The sequence below is a fragment of the Chrysochloris asiatica genome, unplaced genomic scaffold (genome assembly GCF_000296735.1).
Source record: "Chrysochloris asiatica unplaced genomic scaffold, ChrAsi1.0 scaffold00168, whole genome shotgun sequence".
NCBI lineage: Eukaryota > Metazoa > Chordata > Mammalia > Afrosoricida > Chrysochloridae > Chrysochloris > Chrysochloris asiatica.
The window spans coordinates 1,084,223-1,110,371 of record NW_006408686.1 but is presented as its reverse complement, the minus strand read 5'-3'; the positions used below and the strand labels follow the sequence as shown (position 1 = coordinate 1,110,371).

At 56.1% G+C, this 26,149-nt stretch overlaps 2 protein-coding genes across 3 annotated transcripts; one reads left to right on the top strand and one right to left on the bottom strand.

Moving 5' to 3' along the window:
* Positions 1–400: 400 nt before the first annotated feature.
* On the top strand, positions 401–20,362 carry CLASRP (CLK4-associating serine/arginine rich protein). Of its 2 annotated transcripts, XM_006871347.1 has the most exons (20): positions 401–499; positions 7,652–7,749; positions 8,209–8,310; positions 8,441–8,520; positions 9,852–9,936; positions 10,733–10,881; positions 11,543–11,639; positions 12,360–12,438; positions 12,519–12,592; positions 13,551–13,592; positions 15,510–15,725; positions 15,841–16,107; positions 17,224–17,439; positions 17,818–17,857; positions 18,168–18,228; positions 18,442–18,500; positions 18,573–18,619; positions 19,929–20,017; positions 20,142–20,166; positions 20,320–20,362. In XM_006871347.1, the coding sequence occupies exons 1-20, from the start codon at positions 401–403 to the stop codon at positions 20,360–20,362; spliced, it is 1,968 nt and encodes a 655-aa protein (XP_006871409.1). The 2 variants fall into 2 exon arrangements, with proteins under 2 accessions (XP_006871409.1, XP_006871410.1); XM_006871348.1 differs by lacking the exon at positions 8,209–8,310 and having other exon boundaries at positions 7,652–7,678; positions 8,454–8,520.
* Positions 20,363–20,995: 633 nt separating this feature from the next.
* ZNF296 (zinc finger protein 296) lies at positions 20,996–24,822 on the bottom strand. Its single transcript, XM_006871479.1, has 3 exons — positions 24,525–24,822; positions 24,168–24,317; positions 20,996–21,948 (listed from the first exon to the last, which is right to left on the bottom strand). Exons 1-3 carry the CDS (start codon positions 24,820–24,822, stop codon positions 20,996–20,998), a joined length of 1,401 nt encoding a protein of 466 aa, XP_006871541.1.
* Between the last annotated feature and the right edge of the window lie 1,327 nt (positions 24,823–26,149).

Here is a 26,149-nt window from a genome sequence, read left to right as displayed (position 1 = left end):
GCACTCCCAGCTCGTACCCTTCCTTTGAATACCAGCCCTAGCGGCACTGGCTCTTCGCCCCGGAGCTTATTTCAACCTCCTGTCCCCAAACCTTCCATCCCTGACTCCAGGGTGTTGAAACGGACTCTCCTTTTCCGGGGCTGCTCCCTCCCAGAATCCCCTTAGGGTTGTACCCGGTTGTCCAAGCCACTGCATCCGAGCTGCCTGTGAGCATCCTGCTTGCTAAACTGATGTGGCTCACTGCCCCTCCTTCTGAAATTGGGAGACACGTTTAGGGTTAGTTCTGTCACCAGCTTGTCCGGTGATTGATTCTGTCCGTCAGAGGTTCCACAGCCCATCTGACATTCTCAGCCCCCTTCCTCCTCTCCCAGATTGAGGCCTCAGGCTTGGCCTCACCACAATGTGGCACGAGGCTCGGAAACATGAGCGAAAGCTTCGGGGGATGATGGTGGACTACAAGAAGCGGGCAGAGCGCCGGCGGGAGTACTATGAAAAGATTGTGAGTAACAAGATGGGGGCAGGGTACGTCCATCTTGGTAAATTGAGAAGAACCCTTCTCCAGTTCACTCCATTGTTTCTTGAATGAGGGCTTCTCCCGGTGTTAGTGTAGTGTGTTGTGTGGTTTGGTGGGGCCCCAGAGTACAGAGCCAGGGATAGGATGGAGGAGGAATGCCTTTGCCACCTCCGGGACATTGCCTGTTAGTTAGCTCCAGAGCCTAGGAGAGGTCAGCTGTCCTTGAGGCTTGATTTGGCATGCCGTCAGAGCGCCATTTATAACAGGGCAGAATCTGACCTGGTATAAATCCCTTGGTGCTTCAATTGCTGTTGGAGAGACCACCAAACTCTGTCCCGTGACTTAGAAGGTTTCTGTGGTCTGGCGCCTGCCAACCTCAAAGCTTCATCCTTGAACAGTTCCACCTGCCTTTTTCCCATCTGTGCCCCCCCCACAGGCCTGTCCTGGCTCCCTCTCACCTGTAAACTCCGGCTTGTCTATGAGACCCTGATTTTCAATGCCACTTGATCACTGAGTTTCAGTTCTGTTAGATGGTCTCCCCATTGTGTGCTTGAGGTCAACAGACTCTTAAAATGCTGCATCACCTCCCCCTGCCAGGCCACGCTGCGCAAGTGGCCAGAGAGATCTTTCTAAAGCTCAAAGCAGACCTTTTCTCTTCCCTGCTCAGAACTCCTCCATAACTCCCTAGCATCCTTGAGAGCAAGCCCAGGCTCCTCACCGCAGCCTGTGAGACGTGACATGGTCTGCCTCAAGCCGCTCTGCCCTCTGCCTCTGTCCTCTGTTCCACTGACGCAGGTGTTCACCGGTCATACCTGATTAACTCCTCCTGCTCACCTGCCAGGCCTCAAGCTGAGGAAGCCTTTCTTCCTCCTGCAGATGCAGTTAAAATCCTGGAAAATCTAATAAATGCCATCCTAGCTCCCTGTCCTTTTCCTCTGTGGAGTATCACACATTTGTCATACCATGCGCACACACACGCCCATGAAGTTATTGGATGGCTTAGGAAGTTACTTCTCCCAGCTCTGTGGGCTGGGGTGTGAGGATTATTTGGTTCCCTTTGCATCCCAGTGTTTGGCCCAGCTAATATGGTTTGAAAGAGAGTAGATCCATAAAGTAATGTTAACAGTTGCCACAGCCTCAGAACAGTCTGCCTCAGGTTGGGCTTCAGAGCCCATCCCCAATGGTGTCAGAATAGCTGTGACTCTAGCTGTGACTCGGCCACAAGGGCAGGGGCTGGCTCTGTTCGGGTCAGCTGAGCGCCCAGGGACAGTCCAGGTGCAGAGGGAGTATCCAGGAATGAACGGTGGGTGTTGGGTGCTGTTGACTGGATTCCAGCTCAGCAGCCACATGTAGCATAGAAGAACTGCCCCGTGGAGTTTTCTAGGCTGTCATTTCTACAGGGGGAGTCCTGGTGCAGCCGTGGTGGTGATTGGCTGCTCACCATAAGGTGGGCAGTTTGAACCCAGCAGCCACTGCGTTGGAGGAAGCTGTGATAGTCTAATTCCAGGATAGCCTAGGGACCCAAGGACTAGGAGTCACAGCTCAGCTCAGCGATCATGCATTCTGTTTGCTAGTTGCTTAATCTTTATGGGAGCAGGTCACTAGGTCTTTCTCCTGTAGAACCTCTGGGTGGGTTTGAACCACCAGCCTTTTGGTTTTCAGCTGCATGCTGAACCGTTGCACTACCAGAGCATATTGTTCAAGACTGAAAGCTGCCTTTTCTTGAGCTCTCTTGGGGCCTGCTACTGTGGTTCATTCACTGTCCTTCCTGCCAGCCTGAGAGGGGGATATAGATGGGCCTGTGTTAGGAACAGAGTGAAAGTTCTTGTGCATTTTTGTGCTAACTGCTGTGCGGAGCTCTCGATCGACTCTGCTCCAGCCTGGGAGCTGGATCCGGTGGAGCCCATTTTGTAAGTGAGCTGACTGAGACTCAGAGTCACAGCCTGTGCTCACATTCTAACCATGACTGTGACCCCTGACCTCTTTACCCAAGCTTTACACTGCAGAAAAGTAAAGGCACTTTGCCCCAAGGGACACAGTCAAAAGGCAAAAAGACCATAGAACTTGGGACTTTAGAGCTTAGGACCCTGGCCTAAGTACCAGTTTCCCACTTGCATACTATGTGACCTTGGGCAAGTGACTGTCTCTGAATCTGCTTGGCTGCCAGTAACAGAGACCTTACACATCTCAGAGGCTTGAACAAGGTACAAGTTTCTTTCTTTTCGGCAAAAGTCCAGAGTCAGACAGCTCTGCTCCTCGACCTAAGCTGCACACAGCTTCTCTCCTAAACATTGTCTCACAGCCTAAGAGAGATGCTCAAGCTCCTGCCATCAAGTCTCTGTCTCATCCTGCAGGGTGGAGGAAGCACAGCTCAAATTGTTACAGGAAGGTTTCTAGACTTTTCCATATGACACTGCCTCTTATATCCACTGGCCAGAAAGAGCTTTATGGTCGCGTACAGCTGCAAGGAAGGCTCAGGTGTCAACTGTAGTGTGAGTGGCCCTGTATCTAGGATGGAAGAATTCATGCATTGAATGGGGGTTGACTTTACCTTGGTCTGTCAGAAGACGGAAACAGTCCACCTTAGAAGAAATACAGCCAGACTGCTCTCTAGAAGCTGGGAAGGCAAGCCTTTGGCTCACTTAACTTGAACATGTCATCAGGAAGGACCACACAATGACCATAACAGTGGCCTGAAACCTTACAGTGATGGTGACTAGGAGGTGACTCGGTGGCAACTAGCAAGGACAGTTGTTCCTGAAGAAGAGGGCATGGATGCTGGTGACAAATGGTGGCTGGCCACGAACTGGTGGAGTGAATACTAGTGTTTCCCTCACAGTGTTGTGGAAGGATTTAGTGAGATTGTGGACGTAGACCCCGCTGCAGAGTGCTGGCCCAGGTAACTGCTGCTCAGCTCAGTACGTGTGAACTGTTCTCACTGAAGCTAGTACTGCGGGACAGAGACGGTGGGGAGCTGGAGTTTGCATCCAGGCACAGAATGGTGTGGGAGAAGGAGACTGGATTTGGATTGGGGAGCCAGGCTTATACCCCCGTGCTTTATTCCCTTCCCCCCAGATAGTGGTGATGACGGCCCTCTCACTGGGTAAGGGGGGGTAAGGGGAGCTTCTGGGGTGCTGTGTGGTGCATGGCTGTACCAGCAGCCATTGTCCCTGCACAGATGTGAGCAGCTTTGAGAGCGGAGCTGTGGAGCCAGTGAGGGGGCCCTGACCAGTGGCTGCTTTGAGGAGGGGCAAACTGCTCCCCCTGTGAGTCTGGGGCCGGGGAGGAGGCAGTGGGGTAAGTGCTGTGAGTTGTGTCCATCCAGAGCTGGGTTTGTCACTCCTGCCCCAGGGCGGCACTTTTAATCAGTGGTTTGGGTAAAAGGAACAGCCCTCCGTGATGTGACATTGAGAAGTGTATTCGCTCGGACGTCCCCTTGTGCAGGCAGTTGTCCTTGGCTTTCCTGGGTCAGCACCACCTGCTCTTGTAGGTTGTCAGTGTCTAGAGTAGGGGGCGGGGCTGTCTCTGTGACTGGACTGTCCCTGCCACATCCCCGGTGTAACCCCTAGCCTGCATGGAGGCGCCTGCCTAACAGTTATCGGTGAGTGAGGGAATGAACATTTGAATACCTTGAATTCGTCTGATCCTCGAGACAGGATAGGCCAGTGGTTGAGAGTGCGTTGTTTAGGATTTAGGACCATCTGGGTTCAAATTTATTATTGGTGTGATCTGAGGTAAGTGGGTCTCACTAGTCTGGGCCTCGTTTTCCTTACCTGCAGCATGCGAGTAAGAAGAGAGTTTCTCTTCTATGGTTGGGGAGTCCTTGGGTGTTTGAAGAGCTCAGCTGCTCAGTGGAAGGTTGGAGGTTTGATTTCATCCAGACGTGCCTCAGAAGAAGGGCCTGCCAATCTCCTGTCAGAAGAGCAGCCGCTGGAACGTCAGTAGAACACAATCTGACTGTGATACCTTTGAGGCTGCTGTGAGTCAGAGTCAGCCTGATAGCACCTAGCTTTCTTGTAGTTGGGAAGTTTGACTGGAACGGACGTGTCCACTGCCTGCACACACACGTTTCAGCCACCTGGGAAATGGCCGCTGTTCTCATTGATCCCTAGTTTTGCCAATGTCAGGAGCTCACTGACGTTTCTAGACTCTCCCAGCAGAGCTGGGTCCTGGGCTCAGGGGCCTTACTCCAACGTTGCTGCTGTTTCCGCCAACACTGTCCCTTCACTTGTCCAACACAAGTGACCCTTGAACCTGGGCTGCCATAGGACCTGGACTCATGGCCCAGAGCAGCCTCGAGGAACATCACAGGCTCTTGGCCTGGGCTGACAGCTGTCATGGGGCTCAGGATGTGCTCTGAAACCAAGACAGGTGCTGAGGGAGGTGGGTGACGGGTAGGGTGGGAAGCCGGACCCCAGGCCTTGAATATTCCTACCCTGTGGGTGATGGCTGCCCCTCACCTGGCCTGGACACGAGCACCGGTCACTGCCGCAACATCCCTCCCAGCTCCTCATAAGGCGCCCTGCTCCTGCTCTCAGCTGTAGGGATGGAGATAAGCCAGGCAGGGCAGAGCTTCAAAACTGGAGCCAAGTGTTTGCATCAGTGTGAGGCCTCCTCTCTTAGCCCTTCTTGGCTGCTGCAGTGAGCAAAACAGACCCTCGGGGATTTACAGTCCAGGGCTGAACGGAGTGCAGCAGTGGTGGGGATGGGTATTCTGGGGGAGACGAAAGCGGAGTGAAGGGATAGAGTGAATCAAGGGAGTAGGGAGCCACTTAGCGAGGCTCACTAGGGCTCCTAGAAGGAGGTATGGGCTGTGAGCAAGCAACTCTACACATAAAAGAACATTTTAGGCCCCAGGGACAGCAAGTCCCAAGGTGCTGAATGGGTGCGGGGTCCTCTGGGAGTATTCCACAAGGGGCTGGCATGAGGCTGATGTGGGTGGGGAGGCACAGGGGACAGACCATAGCAAGCCGGGCCTTCTGGTCTACAACAGCCATCAACTTCCCTCAGCAACTGGCCTCTGAGTAGAGAAGGGGTGGGCTTCGTGTTCTAACCTGTGACAGCAGACCGGGCCTGGGTGGCAGCAGTGCGAGGTCCAGCTGAGGGGACGTGCTGGCTGGCCCTGGAGGTGGGGGTGAGAGATGCGGTGGAGGCTACGGGGCTCAGCTGCCCCTCCTGAGGCTCTTGTCTCTGGAGTGGTGCCTGGTAAGCCGTCCTGGGAGCTGCTGCTGCCGCTGCCCTCAGATGTGACCCTCTTTAAAGTCCTTTTACAGTGACTTCCAACTGTGTTCTCCCCCAGGCTCAGTTCCTGAGGTATGCTCTGTTTGGTGCCTTTTTATTTCTTTAAATAGTTTTGTGGCGCCATGATTTATACACCATACAGTTGGCCCATTTAAAGTGATCAGTGAAGTGAGTGGATTTGAATACATTTATACATTCATAGCGTTTTCAGAGGGAAACCCCAGACCCATCAGTGGGCACGCCCCAATCCCTTCCATCTCCCAGACTCTGCTTCCTATCTTGGAAATAATTCTTGTGAATGGATGTTTCCAGTATGCATGCAGCCTCCAGTGTCTGGCTTCCAGTTTATCCACGTGGGACTTTGTATCTCTTTCTGGCTGAGCGCACTCCTCAGTACACATGTCTGTGTGTACAGTTGATTTTTTTCTCCTATGATGGGCACATGAGTTGTGAATAGTTGTTGCTATGAACACTTGTGTACAAGTATTTGTTTGAGCATTTGGTTTCATTCCTGTGGGATAGATATCTGGGAATGGAATTACTGAATTAGGTGGAATTTAGGAGCCCTAGTGGCACTCCAGAATAAGCACTGGACTACTAACCACGAGGTGTGTGGTTCAGGAGAAAGATGAGACTGTTTGTTCCTTTAAAGATTTATAATCTCAAAAACCCTGTGCAGCTTGCAATTGTTTCATTGTTTCATGAGTGTAAAAGCACTGGTATCCCATGGAAACTATCAGTATGAATCGGAAACAATTCTATGGTAGTGAATTTTTGGAGGTGGCGCTATAAGGGTAAGCACTGGACTTCTAACCACAAAGTTAGCAGTTCAAATCCACCAGCCGTTCCATGGGAGAAAGATGAGGCTGTTTGCTCCCATAAAAATTTTATAGCCTCAGTTGATCAACTGGATGGCAGTGGATTTGTTGAAATTCTGGACTTCCGGGCAGTGCAAATGTTTAAGTGCTGGACTGCTAACCTAAAGGTGGCGGTTTGAACCCATCCAGGGCACCTGGGCCTGATAATCTGCATATGAAAGGGGGTGGCCAGGAGGTGGAATTGACTTAAAGGCATCTCCCAACAACAGCATGGGAATTCTGTCTTGAACTGCTTGAGGAACTTAATTTCCCTAGAAGGGGTCCTAGTGGCGCTGCAGTTAAGCTCTAGGCTGCAAACCCAAAAGTTGGCCATTTGAGTGGTACTGTAGGTTAGTGCGCCCGACTGCAAAGCCGTTTGAACTGCAAGGTTGGCGGTTCAAGCTCACCAGCTGCTCCTCGGAAACCCTACACAGGGTCCCTGTGGGTCGGAACCGATGCAACGGCACATAACAACAGCCACTTTGTGGGAGAAGGATGTTGTCTGCTTCTGTAAAAATGACACCTGTAAAAACCCTAAGGGCAGTTCTGCTCTGTCCCAGGGAGGACTCTGAAGTGACCGTAGCAACAGACTGATTGCTGGGTTTAATTTCCCAGCCTCCTCCACAGCTCCTGTCATTGACATTTTGGTTAGCACCTCTCCATGCAGATGTGGTTTTGATTTGCATGGCCCGATAGCTGATGTTATTGGCTGTCTTGCTTGTGCTCATTCGGCCTTGCTATTTGGCCTGGAGTCGGGTGGGTGGGGTGCCATCACTAGGAGTGAGGTGTGATGGGCACAAGGTTGGAGTAGGCGTCACAGTGTCTTGACACCACTGTGGAGGCAGCGATTCCCCTGTCCCAAGAGGCCAGGTGGCCCCACTAGCATGGTTCTACTTGAAAGGTATGTGCAGGTTGGTTTAGCTCCTTGTGGTGGTCCTCCTTGACCTAAGAGGTGGGCGTGCTGCCGAGTTTGGCTGTGAGAGCGTGGTGTGTGGTGCCTGTGGATGGTGACCCCTGTCCTGTCTGTCTTTCTCTGCAGAAGAAGGACCCAGCCCAGTTCCTGCAGGTGCACGGGCGAGCCTGCAAGGTGCACCTGGATTCTGCGGTTGCCCTGGCTGCTGAGAGCCCTGTTAACATGTAAGACGGGTCTCAAGAGGGAGCAGAGACCCTGGGTGTCTGGGCAGATTCGGGGGACTCTGGCAGGGCAAGCTTGGCTTGCTTGTGAAGGGAACCATCCCAGAGGGGCGAGTCTAGGATGTGAGGAAGGGGTCTGGGATGGTCCTCCTGTGCTGTTTGGAGACCAGGCACACCAAAGCAAGGAGCGGGATACTGTCTTGGGGAACTGGGACTCAGCAAGTGCTCCCTGGGACGTGGTGGGAGTTCTTCACTGTTGCTGACTCTAAGAAACAGGGCTCCGGTATTCCTTGTTGGCCAAAGTTGGCTGGCCCACTCCCAGTGTTAGGAGCCGGACTGTGGGCTCAGGGCTGATGGTGTCAGGGACAGTCAGAGGGATCTGAGTAGCTGTGCATGGGAACAGCTGCTCTGTGACCTGGGGGCTGTGGGATACTAAAACAGCTCATTGTGTCTCTGCCTCAGGATGCCCTGGCAGGGGGACACCAACAATATGATTGACCGCTTTGATGTCCGTGCCCATCTGGACCACATTCCTGACTATACGCCCCCGCTGCTCACCACCATGTAAGCTCTCGCTGAAGGCCCAGCTCGACTCCTCTCTTCAGGAGCCTGAGCCAGGCCTCAAGTCACTTCTGCGGGCTTGGGGTGGGGTCTCCCCACACCCTCTGACCTCGTGGTCTTGGCCTTCCCAAAGCTCCCCAGAGCAGGAGTCAGACGAGCGGAAATGTAACTACGAGCGTTACCGTGGCCTGGTGCAGAACGACTTTGCCGGCAGTGAGTGAAGGGGAAGGAATGGGGCTAGGGGGGCCGTGGGTGGGCTTAGTCTAGAAGGACTTAAGACAGTTTTGAGGAGACAGTTTGATCCAGTTGCGTTGTGCTCAGTCCTCATCTCCCTGACAGGAGACGTCTGCTGAATTCAGTGCTGCTTCTAAGTCCTGAAGTCCACCCTCTGCCCAGTCCATCCAACTCACCCCCTAGACAGAAAAGCTGATGCCCCGAGAGGGAGGGGATGCACCCAACTCTCAGAGTATCTGGGCTTGTGTCTGCAGGGAGATCACCCCAAACCACAGTGGGACAGATGGTGAAGCAAGAGCAGATCTTGACTTGTGGAGATAAAGACCTTTCTAACAGTGATCCCAGGGGAGGGCACAGTGTCTCTAGTCACCTGGAGCAATAGGAAGAAAGTCAGGAACGAGAGGAGTGTATGAATGTTGCCTCATTGGCTCCTTTGTCTTGAGACCAAAAGAACTAGACAGTGCCTGACTGCTGCTAGTAGATAGCTTGATATAAGAATCTGTCAAACCTGGCTCAAAGGGGAAAACATAGGACAAAATTTCAAATTCTCATGGAATCCAGAAATTCTGGAGCCATGAAGATTGGATGAACCCCCAAAACTCTTGCCCTGAGATAGTTCTTAAACTGAAAATTATCCCCTGAAACCTTCATAAAATCAAACAATAGTTTAGCTTACCTCCTAAAGCCTATCTGACGCGCTAGCATTGTGCCTTTTTAAAAACTATTTGAGATCAAAGTGACACCAACAATTGGAAGGATTAGACGGAAACATCCAGGACAGTGTGTTTATGGTGGGAGGGAGGAACGACTCAGAAAAGGAGGGAATGGTTACCACACCTCAAAGACTGTGACCCGCATCGCTAATGAGACTGTTGAATTTGTGTGTTCGCTGTGCATAAGAAGCCTTGGTTTGTGTAGTGTTCAAATGTGCGGCTGCAAACCCAGAGGTCGGCAGTTGGAATCCACCAATTGCTCCGTGCAAGAAGATGATGAGGCGGCAGCAGCTTCCGTAGATCCGCAGCGTTGGCCATCCCTCAGGCAGCACTGCTCTGTCTTAGATGGTTGCTAAGTGTCGGTTGACCTGGTGGCAATAAGTTGCCTGCTTGTTTGTCTTTGCTGCATTGGTTTTCAGCCACATAAATTATAAAACTTCAAAAAAGAAAGAAAAGCAGAGGCTGGGAAGCTAAGTCATGTGTCCAAGGCCACAGGGCTCTACTGCATGTCCTTGTGTCCTGTGAGGACACCATCTGTCATTCTCTGGAGTCTGTGACTCTGAGACCCTGGCTGACCCTGGTGCTCTTGTCTCCTAGTCTCCGAGGAACAGTGTCTGTACCAGATCTATATTGATGAGCTGTATGGCGGCCTCCAGAGACCCAGTGAAGACGAGAAGAAGAAGTGAGTTGGGGTTGGCAGTGTGAGCCCAGCAGGCCAACCTGCCCCTGGTGTCTCCCAGGGCTGGGCCAGTGTGAGCACACAGTAGGTGCTCAGTGAACACAGGAAGGCCAAGGGTCTGCAGAACCTGGTTCCTCTCACTCTCAGCTTGCAGTGCTGTGGGGGGCGGGAGGGCAGCTCTGAGACAGGTCCTGGTTTGTGCTCCTCTGTCTGATCGTGAATGTGGCCAGAGGTTGAGTTTGTCAGGCACCTGTCTTGGGGTCTGGGATTTAACTCTGAGTCACATCCCTTGAGGAGTGACTGGGGACTTCAGGACCTTGGCCTGGAGCAGCCTCTGGGGATCCTGTGACCTGAGCAGGCCCTTCCTACTGCTCTCAGAGCTTCCTCCTGGGTTACCCGAGGCCCTTACTGCCTCCTTCTCTGATGATTGTTTGTAACACCTAACTGGTCAGCTGCCAGCTCCAGGCCCTGAACTGGGAAGCCTCAGAAATGTTGAGTAAATGAGTTCACGGCAGGCAGACCTTCACCCCCTGCTCTTCTGGACAGTGTCGGGGCATGTCTGATGTAATTCCTAACTTTGCCCTCAGTGGGCAAGACAGACCCGTCCCCTGAGAGTTGTGGCAACCCACCTTAGTGGGGGTCAAGGAGGACAAGGGGGGAGCTGGTGCATAATGGAACAGAAGGTTCCAGAGTTAGGGAAGAGTGCAAGGGCCTGTAGGCGTGAGTGCTCCCGGTGTCTGGAATTGCTGAGCCTGGCGTGCTGGGATGTTCAGGCGCTCTGACTGGCTTTCTGTCCCAGGCTGGCGGAGAAGAAGGCTTCCATTGGCTACACCTATGAGGACAGTACTGTGGCTGAGGTGGAGAAGGCGGCTGAGAAGCCAGAGGAGGAGGACTCACCAACAGAGGAGGAGAGCAACTCGGACGAAGATGAGGTCATCCCCGACATCGGTGGGGTCCCCTCTCTGCCCTCCCCACCCCCAGTCCCTGGGCATCGTTTCTGTGTCTAGTCCCTCACCCTCGTGGGGCACCCTGAGATTACAAGCCCTGTCTTCCTCCCTACTCCAGGGCACCAGTCCCTGCTGCCCGCTCCTGCTCCCCCGCCTTCGCTTCTGTCTCTTGCTCACTCCTCTCTCTTTTCCTCGCCCAGGTTCGGCAGGCTGTTCTCATGGGCTTGGCCATCTCTGTCCCCGTGCTTTCTTTCTCCCTTAGAATACAAGTGGCTGTCGTGTCTGCAGCCACCCTTCAGCCCCAGCCTCGTATCTCTCGCCCTCTGCACTCTGTTGCCCCCTCCTCAATGCCTGTCCAGTGTCTGTCTCCAGCCTCCCCTCGCCTACTCGCTGGCAGAGTCTGAGCTCTAGATCCGTCTGTCTGCCCATCTCGCCTCCACTTAACTGTACTCCCAGGCCCTGTCCACGCCTGCTGAGTCTTCATCTGCTCCCTCCCCCCAAGTCACACATTTCTCTCCTCTATCCAACCTCCCCAAATGTGCTCCCCTCTGGCCCCAAGCCGGCCTGGGGCCCCTCTGAAGAGACCTGAAGTGTGGTGGGTGCTCCTGACCCCCCTCCCTGCCCCGGAGCTGCCACCTCTGACAGCCCTTCTCTTGGTGCAGACGTGGAGGTGGACGTGGACGAACTGAACCAGGAGCAGGTGGCAGATCTCAACAAGCAGGCGACCACCTATGGCATGGCCGACGGCGACTTTGTCAGGTGAGGACCTGCCCGTCTAGCCTCTTCTGCCACTGTGTCCCCCTGAGCACTGAAGTGCCTGTTGTGCGCCCAGGACCCCACACCACCTAAGCAGAAACCCAGGCTGCTTGGGTCTGTTCCCTGCTTCTGGGTTCCTGGGCCTGGTGGACAGCGCCCCCTGGTGGAGAGGCTTCGCTCACCATCTCCCACATTCTGCCTCACCCCTGGGCTCTTGAGAGCTCACAGAAGGGGTCCTAGTTGACAGAGCTGTAAGCACCCCTCAGCACAGGGTTACCCATGCACCCTGCATTCAGGAAAAGCCAGCCGTGTCCTCACCACAGCCCAGGAGGCCTGGCCTGGCCAATCGCTCTCCCTCCTGACCAAATACTCTGCCCCAGCCCAGCCTTTATGGCCCCCTGCAGGCCCCTCTGCCTGTCCCCAGCACAAGATACTCTTCAGAGGTCAGTTCCTGTCACTGCCCTGTGTGCAGCAGCCCCTGCCTGCCCTAGCACTTCTGTCCTGTCCATCTAGCTCTCCCCAGATGGGGTTCTTGCTGTCTAAGAGGCTGTGACGTTGGTCACTAGAGCCCTTAGGGAGGAAGACTTTTGTCTTTTGTTCCAATGCTGAGCCCCCAACACCGCAGAGCACCTGGCATATGCAGTAGGTGCTGATAGATTATTGAAGACTGGGAGATCCCAGGATGGTAGGCCTCTCCCCCACTGTGACCTCCCCACCCCCCAGGATGCTCCGGAAAGACAAGGAGGAGGCCGAGGCCATCAAGCACGCCAAGGCCCTGGAGGAGGAGAAGGCCATGTACTCGGTGAGGGCAGGGCCTTTGGGTGGAGAGCAGGGGTGTTGAGGGAGAGGCACACCCTCACTTCCTGGTTTCCCCTTCCCCAGGGCCGTCGTTCCCGGCGCCAGCGGAGGGAGTTCCGGGAGAAGCGATTGAGGGGCCGCAAGATTAGCCCACCCAGGTAGGGATGCGTCCCTCTGCCTGCCCTGCCAGCGTCAGTTAGGGGAGACTCTGAGGAACCTGGGGGTGAAGGCTCAGGGCTGGGAAGACTTTGGAGGTGGCCTTGCATCTCAAAGGAGAGGGACTTCTGGTGAGGTAATGGATGTCCTAGCAGAGGGTTCAAGGTGGGCACACTCAGAGGAGTGGCTGGTGTAGGACTGGTGGCAGGATTGGCTGGGAGAGTTGGAGCCTTAGCCCTGCATTCCCTTGATGCTATCGAGGGCTGGCTTCCCCTGCTTTGGGAAACATCACTGTGACCTGCCCGGAAGTCTCCACTTGGAGGTCTTGGGACAGGTTTGGATGAGTTAATAGGGACAGTGGCTAGCCCGCCCTGGCCCCTGACACTTCTCCCTTTTCTAGGGGGCCTTTGAGGGCTGTTGGGAGGCTTTGGTTATAGGATGTGAGTGTGGTTTGCTGCAGCGTTGGCTGTCCCTGCCATGGTTGTCCCGGGGAGGTGCACAGTAGGATAGTCTGTGAGGACACAGGCGCTGGGGTCTGTTGCCTGCGCTGGATCCCACTCCTTCAGTTACGAGCCGTGTGACCTGGGCAAGTGACTGCCCTTTCCAGACCTCACTTTTCTCAGCTGTAAAGGGTCAATGTTTGTAATTCTGAGAGTTGTCACAAAGAAGAAGTGTTTAGGTAGCTAATCTGGTGTAACCCTCATCATCATCATCTTTACGAAGCCAGGGCCCCAGTTAGCCTAACTGGATGTGTGGGGAAGGAGGAGCAGCCCTTCGTTTGAGGTCAAGAAGCCAGACAGGACCAAGGCGGCTGTAGCCCTTGTTTGCTATTTAGAGGGGGGTGGTCTAGGGCATTGTTTACCATGTGCCTGGACTGGGCCCTAGACTGGGGAATGGACCCAATTCCATGTCCACTAAGAACTCAAGTCCCCACTTGTCCCCACCCTGTTCTCTCCATAGCTATGCCCGTCGAGACAGCCCCACCTATGACCCCTATAAACGGTGAGTCCTGGGGACTTGGAAGTTGGGATTTATAAGTGGGGAGAGGGACAGCGGTCCACCTATCCGTAGCCTGGGAGTTGTGTTCTGAGCTCTCTGAGCACTTGCTGTCAGCTTGGGGTCTGAGTCAGTTTTGTTTTCCAGATTGTTAGACTAATTGTCTGGTAGTGTTTCTTTTTTTTTTCAATGTGAACCTTTGTTCCTTTCTTTTCCTGATGTTACTGGTAAACATGGGTGGCTACTGTGGTTTAGAAATCAATCCCAGAAACTAAAGCACTGCCATCACGACCCCATAGGTAAGGACTTCTGCGCCTATAAATCTTTATGGGAGCAGGGAACAGCCAGCCTCAGCTTTCTCCCAAGGAGTGGCTAGTGGGTTTGAACCACTGACCTTAGGATTAGCAGCCCATACTTCACCCATTACATGATCAGGGCTCTTAAGGCTCCTGAAATCTCTCTTTCTAGGAAAAAAACAAACAAAACAGAAATGAGAGCCTAGGATTGCGTAAGTCTGGAGGTGGGTGGGTGGGGGTAAGGGCAGGGACTTAGATGGCAGAGCAGACAAACCTCAGGCTGACCCTAACTCCCCTCATCCACTGGAACTCTGTAACCGTTGAATGGGCTGCAGCTTGAGGACCAGATTCTCTCTCTCGAGAGCATCTGCCCTAGGGGGTAGTTGTGTGGACAGTTGTAGTAAAGCACGTGAACTTCAGGAAAATGTCTAGTACAGATACGAACTATTAGGAATAGCAAGTCTTTTTGGTTTTGTTTTTTTCTTAAACCAAACACAGCGACTTTATTAACACAGGGCAGTTCTTCATGGGGTGGCAGGAAGTGGCTTTGGGCCCCTGCTTGACCACGAGGACAGAGTCCCCAGGCAGGGACATCTTGGAGATGTAGCAGTTCTTGTTGATGGGTTTGGACTTCTTGCCCTTGTCACTCTAGGGGACCTCAGTCCACATCTCTGTCATTCTCCAACACCATGTGGCAGCGCCTGTCAAAAGGCTTCATACACTTGGGTGGTGGTCTTGACCTACTGCGTGAGCTCCGACTGTGTGAGCTCCGAGAGGGGGCTCCGTGTTAAACTCCGCCTCCCCCTGCTGCTGCACCTCCTCTGGGGTCAGCTCACTCTTGGGCAAGTTGAGGAGGTTCATGAGGTTCATGGTGCTCACAGCGGTCTCGTGGCACTCCCGTTTCCTCCGCGTTGCTTCTGCCTCTCTTTTTGTTTTTTATAAAAGTGAAATTACACCACCCTTAAACTTGCAGAAAGGAGCCCTGTTGGCATAGTGGATTAAGTCTTGGGCTGCTCATGCCAAGGTTGGCGGTTCAAACCCACCAGCTACTCTGAGAGAAAAGGATGAGGCTATCTGTTTCCCTAAAGATTTTCTCTGTCCTACAAGGTCACTCTGAGTCGGAATGGATTCCATGGCAGTGGCTTTGTGTTTGTGTTTGTGTGTGGTCGTATCTCAGAAGTTGTTGTTTTGCCTCACATGAAACTCTGTTGGGAATCTCTGGGTGGTGTAAATGGATAGTGCACCACTAACTGGAAGATCTGCAGTTCAAAGCCACCCAGAGGCACCTCAGAAGAAAGGCCTGGTGAAAAACTAAGTTGTTGAAAACCCCCTGGAGCACAGTTCTACACTGACACACCTGGGGTTGCCATGGATCAGAGTGGACCTTGTGGCCATCGGTTACTGGTTTGACATAGCAACTGACTTGCTGTGTTAACACTTCTGTGAAGTTAATGCCCTTTTCATGCCGCTTGGTTTCCTGCCGGCTTTTGAAAAGCCCGACTTCAGGAGCTAGGTTCATGAGTGAAGCTGGTCTTGTGACGCCCTTTTGGGTGCAGAGTCCCATGTGGTTCCTAGTAGGCAGCTCTGGGGAGCCCAGTGAGTGAGTTCCGTGTCCCCTGCTCTGTAGGTCGCCCTCCGAATCCAGCTCAGAGTCCCGTTCCCGCTCCCACTCTCCGACCCCAGGCCGGGAGGAGAAGATCACATTCATTACGAGCTTCGGGGGCAGCGATGAGGAGGCGGCTGCGGCTGCGGCTGCAGCTGCTGCATCAGGGACTGCAGCAGGGAAGCCCCCCGCGCCCCCCCAGCCCGGCGGCCCCGCACCAGGGCGTAATGCCAGCGCCCGGTCGGTAACGCTCAGGCTACCCGCCCTATTCCCCCCAGCCACCGTGGGGGGGACCCAGGGCAGTGGGGGGCAGAGGCCCAGAGCCGTGCTGACTGCCCCTCCGTGCCACCTGCAGCCGCCGCTCCTCCTCTTCCTCCTCCTCGTCCTCCGCCTCAAGGACCTCCAGCTCTCGCTCCAGTTCCCGCTCCAGCTCCCGCTCCCGACGCGGTGGCTACTACCGCTCCGGCCGCCATGCCCGATCCCGCTCCCGCTCCCGATCCCGCCGCTATTCCCGCTCCCACAGCCGTGGTCGGCGCCACTCCGGAGGGGGCTCCCGTGATGGACGCCGCTACTCCCGCTCGCCTGCCCGGCGAGGGGCTTACGGGCCCCGGAGAAGGAGCAGGTGGGTGTGTGTGTGTGGTGGGTCTGGCATCAGGGAACCCTGGCTGCCATGCGCTTTGTGCGCTGTGTTTGTGGGGTAGTCTCAGCCAGTGCTCCGCAAAAGCTTCTGGTGTTGCCTGGAACTCACAGCTAGGGGAGAGGCTGAGTGGCTCTTCTTGGCAGTGATGCTTCTATTGTCGGGGTTCCTGGTGTGGAGCTCCGTAGTGTCTAGTGAGAGACAGAACCTGGGCTGGGGACAGTCAGCCGGGACGTCCCTGTGAGGGTGAGAGCAGGACAGCCAGGTAGCCCTTCGTGGGCAGGCAGGAAGGATGTGTAGGGCCTCAGCGGTCCTTCCTGCCCTTATTGGGTCAAGGGCTCCAGGACAACTCCCAGGCTGGGTGGGGCCCAGGGACCACGGGGCAGACAGGCCAGTCCTACTGCTGCCTGTGCTCAGTGTCCATGTTACTGTGGCCACGACCTCTGCAGCATCAGCCTCCTGGGGAGGTGGGGCTGGCAGGAAAAGTGGACGGGCAGGCGCACCAGGTGACAATCCCAGTATCACCCAGCATCCCCCTCACTCCAGGGAGATGGGAAGTCGGGGTGAGGGCAGCTCTTTGTTTTCACAATTTCAGCAGCAAACCTTCATTCTGACGAAGGTTAAGAGAGCCACACAGGACCCGAGGGGCTCTGGACTTGGTTTCCAGGTCCTGTCACTGTAGCCAGACCCAGGGTGAGGCAGGAGAGGCAGGGGGACATGGGGAACCTGCCAGGGTCCTGAAAGTGGGGCACACGGGCACAGTCTCATGGTTCTGTGAAGGAGGCTCGGGCAGAAGGGGTGGGCAAGGAGAGACATGTGAGGGTTGGGACCCTGGACCCTAGGTGAGGTAAGGGTCCACAAGGTCCCCAGTGCCCATCCTGTGCCAGGAGCTGGGCACAGTGTGTAGAGGGGGCAGAGCATCTGAGTGAGTAGTGTGCTTCCAGAGAAGCTGGCAGGTGAGTGAGTTGTGAGAGGTGCAGTGGGCTCAGTGAGAAGCCTAAAGAAAGTAGCAGGAAAGGTGGCGGGGGAAGGGTGCAGATGGGGTGCCCCCGTTCCCCCCCCCCAGCCTCACAGCCCTGCCCTGCCCCACCATAATCCCAGGAGCCGATCCCGTTCCGGGGACCGCTACAGACGGGGTGCCCGGGGCCCGCGGCACCATAGCAGTAGCCGGAGCCGCAGCAGCTGGTCCCTTAGCCCATCCCGCAGCCGCAGCCTGACCCGCAGCCGCAGCCGCAGCCAGAGTCACTCACCATCGCCCCTGAGGGAGAAGCTGGCCAGGCCGGCGGCATCCCCTGCCGTGGGCGAGAAGCTGAAAAAGTGAGTGGGCGGGACCCTGGGCTTGGCCCTAGGAGGTCTGAAGAGAAGTGGTCCTTCTGTGGCGTGTCTTAGGAGACACGACCCTGTCCTGGGGCCTTAGTGTACATCGCCCTGCTTTGGGGATCTGAGGAACACATGGCCCTAACTTTGAGTGTCTGAGGAGAGACAGCCCTGCCCTAGGGGACTGGAGGGGCACAGCCCTGCCCTGGAGGGAACTGAGGATACAGACTTGTCTTGGAAGGGGGCTCAGGAAGAGCCCTGTGGTAGCTCTGTGGGTCCATGTGTGTTCTAGCTGAGCCAGTGCTCAGACTGTGTAGAGTTAGAGGTGGCAGCTGTCCCCTCCTCCTGACTGTGCCCTCCGCTCCTCATGCCCCTCAGGACCGAGCCTGCCGCTGGTAAAGAGACAGGAGCTGCCAAAGTCAGTAAGAATTTGGAACTCGCCCGTCTAACTCCCGTCAGCAGCAGTGCCCGAGAGCTGGGCCTGGTGGGCCTGCAGGGGGCCTGGGAGGGCCGGGAGATCCAGCCCCGGGGGTGGAGGGGCTGGCGGGGTCTGCCCCACAAGAGTCCTGTCTCCTCTTCTGATCATATGAGTGTCCCAGACCCCTCAAGGCAGGTGTCCAGAGCCTGCCCCTCCTCCTACTGCCCCCACAAGTCCCAGGCTCTTGGCTGAGGTGGGTTCTGGGAGCTCCAGGGAACCCACCCTGCTCCATCTCTTCTCCCTTCCCCAGCCCAAGCTGACACCACAGGAGAAGCTGAAGCTGCGGATGCAGAAAGCCCTGAACAGGCAGTGTGCGTCCCCAACCTGCCCTGCTGGCCCTCCCCGTTTCTCTTCCCCTGGCCTGGGGGGGCCCAGCCCTTTCCTCAGGCCAAGGCTAGATGAGGAGGAACCCCCTCTGCCCAGACTTCTCGCAGCCTTTTCGAGTACCCCCGGCTTAGTGTCCTCATCTGGGTGGGGCTCTGGAGGGCGCTGCTCAACCATCGTGTCCTTCCCTCCACCCGCAGTCAAGGCGGATAAGAAGGCGGCTCAGGAGAAGATGATCCAGCAGGAGCATGAGCGGCAGGTAGGGGTCTGGCCTTACGGGGGGCATGGAGGTGCCTGGCCAGGCCAGGTCTCACAGCTATCTCTGCCACAGGAGCGGGAGGACGAGCTACGTGCCATGGCCCGCAAGATCCGTATGAAGTAAGAAGTCCCACTCCTCTGCTTGTCCACCTCCTCACTGGAGTCCAGCCCTGGCCCTCTTTGTTGTTGTTAAGTCGGTTCCAACCCATAGCGGCCCTGTATAGGGTTTCTGAAGAGCTGCTGGTGAGCTTGAACCATGCAGCTTGTGTTTCAAACCAATTAGGCGGTCCAGTTCATTAACCCACAGCGCCACACACCAGGACTCCTGGCTCTCTTTGGGCCCATAAAAGCCCGGGTTCATGCTGGGGTCACCAGCCACCTCTCTCTCCAGCCCCCCCCCCCGCTTAGACTCCACAGGCGGTGGGTGCAGTTACTATAACCAGCAGACAGCCTGGCCATGTGCATCTGGAAGGCCAGAGTGGAAAACCCTGTGGGGCAGGTCTGCTCTGCACATGTGTCCGTACCTAACAACAGTGCCAACTTGGTTCCAGATAGCTCAGCCCACCCACTTCCCCCAGCCACCCACCCAACCCAAGCTCCTGCCCAGATGCCCCCTCCCACTGAGACGCCATGCAGCATCCTGCTTCAGGATTCTTGATGATGCTCAGCTGGTTTACCTGCTGGTAGTGTCTGGTCGTGTGTTCCTGCTCGCTCGAGCCTGAGCACTTGGGGTTCATATGTAGCTGGCGCTCATCAGGTGTTGGTTGAGAGTGAAGGGGCCCTGTGGAGGTTCTGTCCTTTGATGAGGGAGACCAGGCGCCTCTCTTCCCTCCTGCCTCCCCCCCAACCCCACAGCCTCTTTACCGCAGCCCACCTCCTCTGAAATTGCCCTGATGCTCTGACAACCTGGGGCTTTAAGCCCATAAGGCAGTGCCACAAGGCTGGTTAATGGGCCAGGAACTTGGCCATTTTGGGCTCCATACCAGAGGTCACAGGGGCCAGGGATGCGTGGAGGGTTGTTTGCTGTTAGGTCTGGTACTGTCACTAAGGTTGGCTTCTCTGACTGCATGCTAGGTACCCGGGCTGAGGTGGTTGGGGAGGCGGCATGTTCAGGCTTATCCAGCCTCTCCACAGGCTCACTGCCCTTGGAGCCTGGGTCACTTGTCCAACTGGGGAGGGGCTCAAAGTCCAGGTGTGGAGGTGGCACCTACTAAATGGAGCTCGTGCATTCTGATGAGGGGTGAGATGTGGTGGGCAGGACCTTGGGCTTGAGCTGGGACCACAGTGATGGAATCCGCCCCCCATCTCATCCGTGGGGTCAGATCCTGACTCTTCCCGTCTCACCCCTCAGCATCAGTGTGGTGCCCCCGGCCCTTTTCCAGGGGGCTACACTTCACCCCTTGGCTGCCTTTCCCTGTCCCCCCTGCAGGGAGCGAGAGCGTCGGGAGAAGGAGAGAGAAGAGTGGGAACGCCAGTACAGCCGACAGAGCCGCTCACCGTCCCCATCCCCCCGCTACAGTGAGTGTCCTCCCTACACAGGAATGCCCTTTCCCACAGTGGTCTTGTAGTGTTTCAGTTAGACTGGTGGGGGCTGGGCTGGGGGCCAGGGGCAGCTTTGTCTTCATCTTCCTTTCCTCCCCAGGTCGGGAATACAGCTCCTCCCGCAGGTAAGGGAAAGGGCTAGCAGGCTTGGGCTTTGGTGGGAGGGCCCAGCCCTGATCCTCAGAATTGTGGCCCAAGCCTGTTGAGGGTTGGGGGGCAGCCGGCTCCTTGCTTCCCTGCCCCCCTCACAAGGTTACTCCCCATGCTCTCTTCTCCAGGCGCTCGAGATCCCGTTCCCGAAGCCCCCATTACCGCCACTAAGCAGAGGACTGAGGGGTGTGGGGATCTTGGACAGTGGGGGGCAGTGGTCCAGGTTCAATGCTACTGGTTTTCTCTGATGGAATAAAGTGAATGTTATTTAATTCTCTTCATTTGGCCTTGGTGTGATGTTTGGTGGGCACCGGGCAGTTGTGGGCCTGGTGTCTGTGTGGGTTGGTGCTGAGAACTGCTGTGTGGGCCAGAGCTCAAGTCTCAACTAGGCCCCATGGGGCTGTGCAAGGGCCCAGACCTGCCTGCAGGTGTGGACAGAGGTGCCAGCCAGCACCCAGCACAGAGGCTGGGCAGGGACTCTTGGCCCAGGGGCCTCTGGGGACAGGTCCAGGCTGCTCCCCGCCCTCGCCTCGGCCCCTGCCCTGGCCTCACCCACATGGGGAACCGGGAGCACGGCTTTCCGTGCCAGTCCTGCTCTGCCCCAGGCACTGGGGGCTGGCCTTTCCCCTCACCCCAAACCGGTCTGTCCAGCCGTCCACCCAAAAGGGGAGCCTCCCACCACACCCCACCCCTGACACCCCAAGAAGAGTTGCAGTCCACACGAGGGTGAGGGGAGGGGAGGCTTTATTGGAAGCAGAGGGAAGACAGGCCAACAGTGGAATGAGCCCAGGGACAGCCAGGTGCTCAGGTGCCACCTCCCGCCTCAGGGTGCTTCTGCCGCAGGTGCTTGTCCAGGGTGGCACGCAGGCCAAAGGGCACGCAGCAGTGGGGGCACTGGAAGCTGGTGCCGCCGGGCCCTAGGCCGTGCATGCGGCGGTGCCGGTTGAGCTTGCTGCTCTGGGCACAGGCGTAGGGGCAGAACTCACAGGCGTAGGGCCGCTCGCCCGTGTGGGAGCGCCGGTGCACCGTCAGGTTGCTGCTGTTGGTGAAATGCTTCCCGCAGAACTCACAGCTGCCCCCTGGCCCGCGGCTCTTGCCCACAGGCTTTGGCGTCGACTTGGGCACAGACTTCGGGCAGTTTGCAGGGTCAGCTCTCTGTTTGACGACGTCCTCACTAGGACCAGCCTGAGCCCCACCTCCTGGAGCCCCAGGTTCTTGGATACCAGCAGTGGCAGCAGCCCCGCCCCCTTCCCCCTGGTGGCACTGGAGGGTGCTGGCTGGGGCAGCAGCAAGGGCGGCTGGCTCAGGGGGTGCAGCTGAGGCCTGCTCCTGACCAGCATCAGCGGTGCAGGGGCTCGAGGGCTGCAGCTGCCGGTGGGTCTTCTTGTGACGGTTGAGCTTGCTGCTCTGGGCGCAAGCGTAGGAACACTGGTCACAGGCATAGGGTCGCTCGCCTGTGTGGGAACGCATGTGTACTTTGAGGTTGCTGAAAGAGCTGAGGGTCTTCTTGCACACGGTGCAGGTTGGGCTCCGACGGCCACTTGTGCGGGGACCTCTGGTTTCCACTTCCGGCCCCACTACTGCGGACACGGCTGCAGCCACCTCGGCCAGGCCCAGCAGTGGTGCCTCGGGGGCCTCAGATTCCGTCTGGTAGATGGACAGGCCATGGTCCCACTGGGCATGACGGAGCAACTTCCAGGCACGCGTGAACTGTCTGCCACAGCGGAGGCAGCTCAAAGCTTTCAGGTCCTCATGTTCTGGAGAAGAGAAAAGGGCGAGGCAGTTAGTTAGTACCAGAACAGCAGGCCGGCGCTGGACACCTATGGACAAAGCCCCATTCGGGGGGTCAAGGGCCCAGCTGTCCCCAAACAGACAAACTTTCTGCTCTGCTGAAACGAGCAGTCAAGGGGTGGGCAGAAAAGTAAACTGTGGAGTGGGTGCCAAGGTGCTCAGAGAGGGTCCTAGTGTCGGGTATTTAAAAATCCTCGAGAAAAGATTTCAACCAGCCAGGGAGGCCTGGATGATGAGGTGGCCAAACCCAGTAGGTGCTTCTTTTTAATTAGGCACATGGCCACCCCTTCAACACAGGACGGAAGACTTCCATTGTCTGGATGGGCAAACTGAAGCATGTCCCCAAGGACACACAGCTGGTTTAAGGCTGGGACTGGGATTTCAATGCTGAGACATGGGATATAGGGGGCAGATATTTCAAAACAGATGATTGGTTTAAATCACGTGTGCCAAGGAGTGCTTTCCGACTCATAGCTGAGTGTTTAACCATTGCACGCTTAGCTGCTTTCCAAGAGGGTTTCTCTATGCTCAAGGAGAAAAGCTTCAGGGCCACCTACCTTCTGTGTCACCCCACGTTGGATGGGTTTTCTGGGTACACCTCGTCCCAGACCCACTTGCCTCTGATGTTACAAGTCTTGGACAGTCTTGGCCTTTCTAATGTAACATCTGAGTCGATAGCACTGACGGGCCCGAGAGGGTCAGCCCAGCCTTGAATTCTGTTCCCTTGCTCCTCAAATGCTAGACTAAGGGAATGCCAACGGTCCCCCACCCTTTAGCGTTGAGAGTTTTCAGTCTGTATGTTGTTGTTAAGTGGGTTCTAATGTATAGCGACCCTGTATAGGGTTTCTGAGGAGCGGCTGGTAAGTTTGAACCACCAACATTGCAGTTCAGTGCTTTTTCCTACAGCGTCACATCAGTCTGCATAAGTCCTCAGTAAACATGAGGTAAATCCTTAGCTGCTAGAGGTCTACCATGCTCCAAATCCAATCATTCCAGATCCTGTTAGCCCAATAATCTCATCACAGTCACTGAGGCCCACCAGGGGACTTCAGCTCTTAACTTAACTGATCACAGCCCCTCCCTTTTTTCCTCTCAGAGAGAGACCCTCCCTTGGTCAGGCCCTGCCCTGAGTATGACTCAATTTCTCAAAAATCCAAGCAGGGCCCTAACCCATACATTATTGTCATTGTTAAGTGCCATCGAGTCGATTCTGACCCATAGCGACCCTGTATAAGGTTTCCAAGGAGCATCTGGTGAGCTTGAACCACCAACCTTGCAGTTCAAACGACTTTGCAGTCTGACACATTACCCACAGCGCAACACCAGGACTCCTAATGTTCTAGGAACCCTATATAGGATTTCCAAGGTTATAAATCTTGGCGAGAGCAGAAATCCTCTTATCTTCCTTCCCAGATTGGCTGGTGGGTTAGAACGAAACGACTCACCTTGCAGTTAGCAGTCCAGTGGTGACTCGACTGCCCCACCAGAGCTCCTAAGGGCATGGGCCCTGCGGAGTTGGAAATTCCTAAGTTTGGATGAGTCCCACAAAAGTTACAGCACAAGGGGAAAGAGTTTTAATTTCCTCCCCCAGAGAAGGGAACCCTGGTGTCCAGCTACCTAGAGCCCTGCTCAAAACCAGGGGCTTCCCAGCACCCCAGGCTGGGAGATTCCATCAGGGGCAGATAATAAAAGTTCCTTCCCCTGGCTCTGAGGCAGAAGACACGCGTCCTGAGAAAGAGGTGTGTGTGGGGGGGGTGGCAACCTCTCCTTCCAGCTGGTCTCAGCTGCCCCTCCCCCAAACCCCTCCAGGAGGTCCTCCCTACTGCCACCATGGTCCAGCCACCTGGCCAGTTATTTCTGGCCAAGGGGAAGGAGAAGTGAAACCAGATTTGGGGGGTGGGAGGTGTGTGTGGCAAATCCCTAGGCTAGGCCAGTCTTCTGGGGCTGGCCACACCCTGTGGGCCGCCCGCCCGCCCTCCCTTCCTCTTGCCCTGCCCTGCCCCCGCCCCCACCACCTAGGACCGGGCAGGCCCTGGCCACGCCTAGGCTGCACCCCAAGGGGAGTCAGAAAGGGGAAGTCGCGCTCACTGCCCTCCCTGTCCAGCTCAGCTGTGATACTCTCGCAGGAAGCCTGGCCCTTGAACTTGAGAAAGGGGCTGCACGCGGGCGGGCGGGCTCTACTCACCTGAGCCCTGCCAGGGTCTGGGGCCTCGGAAGAGCTGACAGCCCTGCCTCTTGTGGTCCATGAAGGCAGTGATGGCCTCCAACGGGAAGGTCTGCAGGCAGCGGCCGCAGGTCAACAGATCTTGGTGTTTGTCGGTCCAAGGCTGGCGGTCTGCAGGGAGGAAGCGGGTGGTGAGCGTGGGGCGGGGCCAGGATGGGGGCCCGGGTTCCGAGAGAGAGGGGGAAGGCCGAGGATGAGAAAGAGGCCCGGGGGCCAGGACCCGATGAGGGAGAGCAAGGCCAGGGGTCCTCCCCCAGTGCAGGGGGTTCCCTCCCACCCGCACGTCAAGGGAAGGGAGGCTGGGGTCGGGGAACTCACCGAGAGGTTGGGGGATCAGCGACGTCCACAGGGCCCACTGGTTCCGCGCGCCGTGGGTATGGAGGGCGGTCTCAGAGGGCGTGGGTCCGGGAGAATGGCGGGGTTCGTCCCTGAGGTGCTGAGGCGCGGGCGCCTCCTTAGGAGAGAAGGGCCCTAGTCCCGGGGCCTGTAGGTGCCGCGCGTCTAGCTCGGGCTTCATTTCGATGACGAGGTCCGGTATTTCCATATCGCCGTCTGAGTTGGCGGCGGGCACTGGGTCGACTCGGCGGGGCGCGCTGCCGGCCTTGCGGCGGGACATGGGTCGCGCGCGGGCCGGGTGAGAGGACGAGCAGGCAGGCGAAGGACGCGCAAGCCGTGCGCTCCGAGCTCTGTGCTCAGGTGAGTGGCTGCAGCGACCCTCCGCGGACTCTTACACGTGCTGGCCGGACCGTGGCTCCGCCCCGCGAGGGCGGGGCCTGGCGGGAGGGACGGGGCGGCCCCCCAGGGGCCCGAGGGCAGCCAGCCTCCATCGACACCGTGCCCACTGCCACTGGCGGAGGGACCAAATCCAATCTCACTGAGTTTACATTACAACCAATAGGGACAGCGATCCCTCGTCCCATTTTACGTCCAGTGAAACTGAGGCACAGAACCCTTCGCGAGAAAATGGTACCGGCCACGTTTCTAATGCTAGTAACAGTCTAATGGGCTGTTCCACTAAATACAGTACAATTAGAACTCATCTAGCAAACATTTATTATTAAGCACTGGGGCATACAGCAGTGAGCAAAACAAAATCCATGCCCTGGTGGAGTTTATACTCCAGCGGGGTAGACTACAAGCAAGATCATTATGTAAAAAAAGAAAGTGCTTTATCTTTGATAAGTGTCGGAGCGGTAAATAAAGCCAGGAAGGGGACAGGGTTACTGGGATGGGGGCTTCAATTCTTTTTTTTTTTTTTTGCTGATATCGGGCAAAGGACCTGGTGTAGTTAATACCCTAGGGAGATGAGAGGGCCAGCCAGCTGACTTGTGTATTCAGGAACAAGGGAGATAGGGAGGGGGTGGGAGGCGGGTGCCATGGAGTTGATTCCGACGACTCACAGCAATTCTATAGGACAGGGTAGAATTGCTCAGTAGGGTTTCTGAGACTTAATTTTTACCGTAGCAGGCAATCTCATCTTTTTTTTTTTCTTTGAAGCGACTGATAGGTTTGAACCGCTGACCTTGCAGTTAGCAGCTCAACACTTAACCACAGCACTAAAGAGCCAATGGTCTTACCTCCCTCCATTAGGGCCTCTAGAACTTCCCTGGTCATAGCCGCCCTTTCTGATCATGCTTTGAAAAGCCGCCCTTTCTGATCATTCTTTGAAAAGCATCCGGGAGCCTTGCGGGACCTACGGCATTATAATATCGGACTATTTGTTGATTACTTTCTCAGCCCCTCAGAACACTAGCCTCTGAGGTCAGGGCCAGGCGGTGCCCAGCCCCAGGTGTCCCCAGCCCAGCATTGAGAGTACTGGGCATTTCACTTGCTGATCTCTGAAAGAGCAGCTCCAGGCCAGGTGTGATCTTCTCACATTGTTATTCAGGTCTCAGCTCAATTGTCCTCGGGAGAGAGAGCCCAAGGCCTCCCTGACCACCTGA